An 8,729-nucleotide genomic window follows, 5' to 3' on the forward strand; every position below is an offset into this window, starting at 1 on the left:
AAAAGAGGCACCTCTAATCCCTGCAATGTTCCTTTCTAGGTAGAGTCAAACCCAGAGCTTCTTCCCATCAAGTGTCTTCCCCTGTATCCCTTCCTCCCGCCAAAGCTGATCTGGTCTCACCAACTCACTTTTGGGGTGTGGTTGTGGCTTTGAAATCCAATAGCACAGTCCTAGATACCTAGGTGGGCACCCACAGAGCTGGGTAATAGAGCCAAGACTTCAGCTCCAGAGGCATCAGACTCTGCTCCTTGAACCTCAGTAACCTTGGCAAAGGTGCCCCCCAGCCTCACTCCAACCTGGGGCTTTGCCCTCTTGGAGAAGCTGACTGTGTGATTTGGGGGTGGCTGGGTTGGAGGGGCTCTAAATTCCGTAAGAAAAGGCAGGAAAAGAGTTCCTCCAGATTAATCACCTGAGGCCCAAGATTCGGCCAGAGCCTGGAAGCAGCGGTCATCCTGGTCCTGTTTGGCCACCCTGGAGCCCACCTGCTCAGCTGTGGGCAAGAAGCCACCAGCAGCTCCTCAGGGCTTTATCTTATACTGGGCTTCCTTCCCATCTGTGTCCCTGGCAGGCCAGCCCCACCACTCTGGCACCAAGGCTCAGTAGGGTTTGTGCCAGGGAGACAGGGCTGAGAGCCTGACTTGACCAATCCTGCCACCCGGGCCTAGAGCTGAAAGGATGGAGGGACCCAGGTGGAAATTTGGAACTTTTATTAAATACTCATTCATCCATGTGCCACCACCACCCAGAGCAGGAAAAAAATTATCAAAATGGAATTTAAAACAAAACAAAACAAATCAAACCCAATCCTCAGCAGTCTATGTACAGGGCCACTCCCTACCTCTCTGCCATAGAGAGGTTGGGGGGCAGCTGAGGAGTGGCGGGGGCTGGGCACCTTTTCTCCAGCCACAGGCCCCTGAGGAATTAATTGACTGTGGTGTCAGGAAGTCCCTGGTGCCAAGTAGCCAGGCATCTCAGCTGACCTCCAGGAAGGTGGTTATTGCTGGGAGGGCAGGACAGGGCCTGCTCCGCTGCTACTGGGCTTAAGAGCTGTCTGTGGCTGTCCCCTAAGAGGGCCAGTTCCCATAGCAGCCCCAATCTCTACCTGAGAAGGAGAGCAGACTGAGGGCCAGAAGGGTGTTCTTTAGGAGAGCGGGTGCCCAGCTGATTTTGAGAGGAGGGCACCCTGGTGTAGCCTGGTTTGTTGTCAGCTCCCGAGGATGATGCACTCCCCTGATTCCAGCTGCCTGGCCTCCATCTTGGGCAGGGTCCCCATTCCCTTCAGTTAGACCATTTTCTTGCTGTCTTCTCATCCCAGAGACCTATGTGGCCACCTTCCATGTGTCAGCCACAGCTTGGGCCCTTGGGGGCAAGAGTGGCCATGCAGCATGGCACTTCCTCCAGCATGGTGTGAGACCCAGCCCTCTTGGACTCAGCAGCCACTCTCCGACACTGTTGTCTCCAGGGTCACGGCCCCTTGCTGCATGGCCGCGGTGGCCACACTGATGGCCTCCTCTAAGGTCTGCTGTTCCTCCAGCTGTGGGGAAGGGGGTGCAGAAGGAAGGAGAGAGTGAGACCCTCCCTGCTAGATTTCAGTGTTAGTAGTATGTGGTCTACTTTTTTTTTTTACTCTCCCCCATCTATCCAGTGCCACACGCTGAGCACTTAGTAGGGCTCCAATAAACATGAAGTTCACAGATGAAGAGTCCTATTAGGCTAGGCATGGCCAGCGGGCCCTGGAATAGTCAGGGTCAGAGAGACAGCTTGCTCACAGAAGAAAGACTGGCTGAAGAGAACCGAGGTGATCATCTACTTCAGCCTCCTCAATTTTCTTTCTTTCTTTTTTTTTTTTTTTGAGACGGAGTCTTGCTCTGTCGCCCGGCCTGGAGTGCAGTGGCCGGATCTCAGCTCACTGCAAGCTCCGCCTCCCAGGTTTACGCCATTCTCCTGCCTCAGCCTCCCAAGTAGCTGGGACTACAGGCGCCCGCCACCTCGCCCGGCTAGTTTTTTGTATTTTTTAGTAGAGACGGGGTTTCACAGTGTTAGCCAGGATGGTCTCGATCTCCTGACCTCGTGATCCACCCGTCTCGGCCTCCCAAAGTGCTGGGATTACAGGCTTGAGCCACCGCGCCCGGCCCTCAATTTTCAGATGAAGAAATAGAGACACAAAGAGATGAAGGACTTGGACCACAGGTAGACTGCCATCGGAGTTATCCTGAAGGCCAGAAGAGGCTTCAACATTCTGCCTCAGCCAAGAGCGAGCCTGAGACAGATGCATGGATGCAGGAGGGAAGGGATCTGTCCTCTGAAATGGGCTCTTTTTGAGTCAGATGCCCTTCTCTTCAAGATCCTCATCTAATTCCCCTTTATTCCTTGTTGCCTTCTCTGGCCGTGGGATACCCTTTCCTCCCAGATCTCTACTCACTTGCACTGCAATGTGCGTTCCGTTGGCTGTGGCCAACAGTGCCACCTGTTGATGACGAAGAGATGCTACACTTGAGTCCTCAGCCACCACAGCCCCAGAGGTAATGATTGTGACCTAAAAGGCAAAAGGAGGTCTTCCATTCCACCTGCAGTATACTCTCCCTTCCCATGATCCAAATAAACATCCCTCCAATTAAGGTGCTGGGAACAACCCAGAAGAGAATGGATAAAACCATATGGGTCAGATTAATTAGCCTGAGGCTCAGATCTAAGTAAGGCTGGGTTTCCTCCCAACTTAGAGCCCAATTTAATTTAGGGATTTTGAATACAGAGCTATAAAAAATTCCAGAGATATTTTAATCCTCTCACTTGAAAATGGACAGAAGTCCACGGAAAAGTGATTTGCCTAAGGTTGCAAAACAAGTCAGGGTTGAATTGAGATGTATAAAGTGTCTCTTAACCTCCATTCAACTGCTTTTAAAGATGAGAGCTGCTCATGGCCCAGGAACTGTGGGGAAGACCCCTTTTTTTGTGGGGAATCTTTGTCCTGGTAAGAAAGCTTGACTAGTTTAGAGTGCATTTTAATGCCCACCCCATGGAAAGGAATGACAAAATAAGAAACCCCAAGCAAACCCCCTGGTCATACGGGCTGCGTCTGGGTGCCATCGGCGCTGACCATGGTGACTGTATGTGTGCCAGATGTGGCCAGGTTGGCATCATGGCTGGGGATGGTGAGAGTGGTGCTGCTGTGCTGGGTGACCATACTGATGGCACTCCCCAGGGCCTGGAGGTCTTCCGGGGACAGGCTAACCTGCCAACAGGAGGGGGAAGATGAGCTGGCAGTATCAGTGGAGGGTTGTCTGAAAGTCCCTAAGGAAGATATACCTGCTCTCCCAGACAAGGTCAGCTTATTAGTTTCATGTCACAGTGGTGGAAGGGATGGGTGACAGGCAAACAAAATGGGTCCAAGGCTGCAAAGAGAGGCCACACTAGAAGAATTCCACTGCCTACTTCTATTTATCACCATTTTGCCTCCGGGCCCTGTTGTATGCAGCTCAGGGTCACCACCTGATTGTGTCCTAACAACTCTAGAAAGCATAGATGCACTTTCTAACAAGGGTACTGACAAGGGTCAGGTTATGCAGCTGGCTAGTACACTGGTAGGACCAGACCCCAGGCTTTCAGACCCCATACCATGTTCTGGCTGCTATACGCACATGCCTCTCTCGAGAAGGACATCCCATGTCCTGTTCAGATGAACAGGACCTGTCAGCCTCCAAGTAAAAAGAGAAACTACTAACTGTGCTCCAGAAGCCCCAGAGACTGCGCTGGAAGCACAGGAGGAGAGGTTGTGCTACAAGATGTGGTCCCCTCAGCCTCAGCTTCTGAGGTCTATAAAACTGAAACAGGAAGCTGGGTGGCAGTGGGGCTGTCAGAACTTCAAGGCTCCCAGAGTCCCCAGAGAGAGTGGAGAGTGCCAGCTAGTGTGGCACCTCTGTACTCCAGGGCCTGTACCTGCTGGGCACCATCCTGAGTGATCAGAGCCACCTGGGGGGCCCCATCTTCTTCGGTCACCATGGCCACTTGGGCTGGGATGTCATCACTCTCTTCCTTCACCTCCGAAAGGTAAGCTATCCGGGCTCGTTTGGGTGGCGGGCTCTCCTCGGCTGCAGAGGCGGCTGGGAGAGGAGAGCCAAGGCTGACACCTGCTACCAGATGCCATGGGGAGGCCTGGCTTGTTCCCACTCTCACTCCCTGCCCACTCCCCTTACCCTCAAGCTGCTGCTGCTCATAGAGGGCCTGCTCGCTCTCCTCCGTGGCCTCCAGCTCACCGTGGGCGCTGCGCTTGTGCATGGCCAAGGTGGAGGTCTGCCGGTAGGTCTTGCCGCAGGTGCTGCAGGTGTAGGGCTTGCAGTGTGTGTGCACCACGTGGTGCTTATACAAGCTTGAGTACTCGGTGAAGCGTTTCCCGCAGCCTGGCACCGTGCAAACGTATGGCTTCTCCCCTGGGGACACTGGGCTGTGAGGGGGGTGGGAACTGGGGCTGGCAAGGGGGAAACTAAGGGGACAGGGGTAAGGGACAGGGTTGGTGAAGGGAGAGCCAGAGGGAGGGAGAGGGACTAAGACCTGAGACTCTGAATGGACAGGGTTGGGGAAGATGGCCAGAGCAACACAGAGAGGACAAGAGTGTTGAACCAATGAATCCAGAGACAAGGTGGAAAGGAAATGGGGGACAGGGCAAGGCTGGGGCTAGTGAAGGGGCTGGTGGGGGCACTGGGGCTTATAAGGTTGAGGCTGGGAGGTTGAGAGTGGTGAACAGCAGAGGCAAGAGGCAAGGATGACTGAAGTATCAGTTGTGATGGGAAAGAGGGGACACACATGCTGAGAGACAACACGGAAAGCTGGACCAGGGCACACAACACTGGGGAGGGTGAGGATACACAGGAGTCATGGACGGCGGAAAAGGTGAGGAGTTGAAGGCGACAGTTCACTCTGCTTCTTCCCCACCATTCCTGACCCTGGCCTCTTTTCAGGAGCTCAGTCAGAGTTGGAGAGTTCAGGGTGGGTGTAGAGGGGTGGTAGAGAGCTGAGGGACCCCAGAGAGGACTGGCAATACCTTTCAGATTGGACCTAACTGGAAATGGAGGAACTGCTCACTGCAAGTGGAGTTGTTCTGGAGAAACCCCACCCCCACACCAGCCTGGAATGGCTGGCACAGAAGGGTTCTGGGCTGGGAGTTGGGAATGTGTCTTAGATGGGAAGACTACAGTAGAGGGGTTGGGGTCTGAGTGAGGGTAGTCCTTGCATGCCAGCTAGCCCACCTGTGTGGATGCGCACATGATTCTTATAGTTGGTGGCGCTGGTGAAGCCGCGGCCACAGTGGGGCTCCGGGCAGGTGTAGGGCCTCTCGCCTGTGTGGGTGCGCACATGTACCTTGCGGATGTTGGACGTGGTGAAGGAGCGGCCACAGCCCTCAAAAGGACACCGGAACGGGCGTTCACCTATGCAAATGGTGGGATGTGAGGAGGGGTGTGGGAAAGAGGGCCATGCCTGAGCAAGCAGGGGATGGCACCAGGCTCCAGGTCTAAGTCTGAAAGGCAAGCTGAATTCCTTTTGCCCAGGGAATGGGGTTGGAGTGGGCAGGGCCCAGCATACCAGTGTGGGTACGGACATGCTTCTGCAGGTCTCCTGAGGTCTTGAAGGCCTTGCTGCACAGCTCCTCTGGGCACTTGTATGGTTTCTCACCAGTGTGGGTACGAACGTGGCTCTTCAGTCCATAGCCTGTCCACATGTGGCAGGGAGGGGTGAGATGAGCACCCAGTGGGGTCTCATCCTCCACCGTCCACCTCATGCACAGGCTCTCCATCTCCTTTGGCTCAAGAAACCCATGTCTGCCTCTATCCCACCCCTGCCTGGGCAGGGGCTGGAAAAGTCCACTCTGCCCTGCTTCCCTCTCCAGGTGCAGTTGGAGCCATACCAGAACATGAGCATGAAAGAAACTTAAGAGAACTCGTGACTAAAGGTCCTAGTTTCACAGAGGGGAAAATAAGCCCAGAGAGATGCAATGGCCCACCCAATAATCCACAGCTGGTTGGCATCAGAGCTGACACAAGAGGCTGGGTCTCTCCACCAACCCTCCAGGCTCCTTCTGCTGGCCTGAACCATGCTGCCTTTCACTCCCGTAACAAGGTTTCCTCCAGAGAGAGCACCCTGCAAGTCAGAGTACTCTGACGGTAGTTTCTCCAGGAAAGCAGCCTGCTGTTGGGTTCCCTTCACAGAGATCCCAAACAGAACTAGAACCCTCCACCCTCAACTGGAAGCAGCCCACCAGGCAGGTTACCTGTGGCAAAGGCCTTTCCACAGCTGGGGAAGTCACATCTGTATGGACGGTCACCTGTATGAGCTCGTTCATGCACCTGTGAGGACAAGTGATCACATAATTCAGAGGAGCAAGGGTATGACCTGGGTTCTTTGGTTTTCTTTAGGACCCTGATTCTCTTCCCTCCTGTACCATTCATGTGTGTCAAACGCTCTGTGCTGACATTCCTGTGTACCCTCATTTCTTCCCTCCAGCAACTTGAGGGCAGGGACCAATTCCAATCAAAGTGGAAAGGTAGAATTACAGCCTGGAAGGGAAGACTGCAGAGCTGAAGACTGTCTACCAGCAACCTTACCTTTAAGTGATGAGCGGTGGTGTAGAGACGCCCACAGCCCTTGTAGCCACAGCGGAATGCTCTGTCTCCAACTTGCTGTCCTTTTCCACTATGCGGAATCTGGCTGTCATGAAGAACCTGGGGGAAAAATCTTGAGATCCCTATATGTATTCTCCCTAGTGAAGAAGGTGGGACACAGGGCCCTGCTGGCAGCTTAAGACCCAATAGGCAGGGTTAAGCCTGTCAGGGGCTTCTGGGGCAGAAGAACATATCTAGACAGACAAGGAACAGATGCTGGGGCATGCTACAGAAGAAACACGGTGGGCATGGGGAGTCACCACCCATCTCTGATGGAATAAAGGGAGACCTACAGGTTACAGTGGCTGTGACAGCTATTGAAGAAAGGCTATCACATAGACAGCTAGGTAAGGTGGAAAGGGAGGTTGTCTGAATGGCCATGCTTGAACTGGGCCAAGTGCCAGAAACCCTCCTTCTTAGTACACACGCCTAGGAGCCTGCAACTCTCAAGACCTTCATCTTCTGATGGGAGGGGTCCCCTTCCTCCTGGCATGAAACTAGTGCTTAAAAAGTACATAAACAAGGGGGCTTGCTGTGGAGATGAGCTCACCCAGGTTCATGTGATAGGACATGGGGCCTAGAGTGAGGTGGCCACAACCAGAAGCACCCAGGGGAGTGCTGCAGTTCCCACCAGAAATGTCAGCTCTTATGACAGCACCCAGCTGACAAGTCCTCCCCTTGTCTCCTCTTCTGGGGATATTGCTAAAACCACCCATCTCACACCAGCCCCTGGATGCAAAGAGCCCTTATTGCTCTTCTGCTTGCCGGGGCAGGGTCCTGGTGTCCCTTAGTCTTTCTTTCTGGAATGTTTCAGAATCACACTCTGGTCTTTCCAGGAGCTCCTGAAACTGAACTCTGCAAGTCACGGTGAGCAGGGGACACAGGGGTAACGCCAAATTCATGGCAAGGTCTGTCTAGTTAGGCTCCAGCTCACGGGCTCAAGCAGCTGCGAGTTTCATGGACACTTAAGCAGCTTCTGGGTAGAGGGTAGGGTCAGAGGTGGCCAGACCTGCTTGGCGGGCTAACCCACACAGGCACTTGGATTTCATTCCATGTCTCACTAGCTCCTGGGGTAATCACGGGAATCAAGGAACATCAGGGATAGAAGTGACCTCTGAGATCATCTTGTCCCATCTCATCATATTAGGAATAAGCTGAGGTCTGGGAGAGGAGGGACTCACCCAAGTTTGGACTAGGTAGCAGTAGAGCAAGCACAGATCTCAGGGCTCATGAGTTAAATAAAACCCACTTCTCTTTACATCAACATCGAATCTCACATTTGGTCTCTAAAATATACCTCAGGGAACTAGGGTGGGAGTGAACGTATCCTGCTGTAAAGTTTTGTGCTGCTGCTGCTGCTTTTTTTTTTTTTTTGATAGGGTCTCCCTCTGTTGCCCAGGCTGGAGTGCAGTGGGACAATCTCAGCTCACTGCAATCACCGCCTCCTGATCCGCCCACCTCTGCTTCCCAGTAGCTGGGACCACAGGTGGGCACCACCATGCCCAGCTAATTTGTTTTTTTTTTTTTGAGACGGAGTCTCGCTCTGTCACTCAGGCTGGAGTGCAGTGGCTGGATCTCGGCTCACTGCAAGCTCTGCCTCCCAGGTTTACGCCATTCTCCTGCCTCAGCCTCCCGAGTAGCTGGGACTACAGGCGCCTGCCACCTTGCCCGGCTAGTTTTTTGTATTTTTTAGTAGAGACGGGGTTTCACTGTGTTAGCCACGATGGTCTCGATCTCCTGACCTCGTGATCCGCCCGTCTCGGCCTCCCAAAGTGCTGGGATTACAGGCTTGAGCCACCGTGCCTGGCCGCTAATTTGGTTTTGTATTTTTTTTGTAGAGATGAGGTTTCGCCATGTTGCCCAGACTGGACTCAAGTGATCCACCTGCCTCAGCCTCCCAAAGTGCTGGGATTACAGGTGTAAGCCTCTGCACCTAGCCTGTGCTTCATTTTGAAAAGACCTAAGGACTTCCTTTTTTCCCCCACCATTCAGCCACACTGGTTTCGTTATAAATAAAACGAATTTTTTATTTATAAAAAATATTTATTTTTTATAAATATTTTCAATTTTTAAATG

General features: G+C 53.1%; 1 protein-coding gene across 3 annotated transcripts in view; it reads right to left on the reverse strand.

Moving 5' to 3' along the window:
* Window positions 1–690: 690 nt before the first annotated feature.
* ZNF76 (zinc finger protein 76) overlaps window positions 691–8,729 on the reverse strand; it is a 37,621-nt gene continuing 29,582 nt past the window's right edge. For 2 of the 3 annotated variants that reach the window (XM_011945386.1, XM_011945385.1), the window contains exons 6-14: window positions 6,597–6,713; window positions 6,263–6,338; window positions 5,578–5,703; window positions 5,244–5,423; window positions 4,194–4,427; window positions 3,937–4,100; window positions 3,068–3,232; window positions 2,423–2,536; window positions 691–1,534 (exon numbers count right to left, since the gene is read on the reverse strand). In XM_011945386.1, the coding sequence (XP_011800776.1) occupies window positions 1,430–1,534; window positions 2,423–2,536; window positions 3,068–3,232; window positions 3,937–4,100; window positions 4,194–4,427; window positions 5,244–5,423; window positions 5,578–5,703; window positions 6,263–6,338; window positions 6,597–6,713 (1,281 nt within the window). In that variant the 3' untranslated portion in view covers window positions 691–1,429. The remainder of the gene's footprint in view (window positions 1,535–2,422; window positions 2,537–3,067; window positions 3,233–3,936; window positions 4,101–4,193; window positions 4,428–5,243; window positions 5,424–5,577; window positions 5,704–6,262; window positions 6,339–6,596; window positions 6,714–8,729) is intronic. The other variant, XM_011945387.1, reaches the window with a different exon arrangement.

This window comes from Colobus angolensis, unplaced genomic scaffold (assembly GCF_000951035.1).
Source record: "Colobus angolensis palliatus isolate OR3802 unplaced genomic scaffold, Cang.pa_1.0 Scaffold24, whole genome shotgun sequence".
NCBI lineage: Eukaryota > Metazoa > Chordata > Mammalia > Primates > Cercopithecidae > Colobus > Colobus angolensis.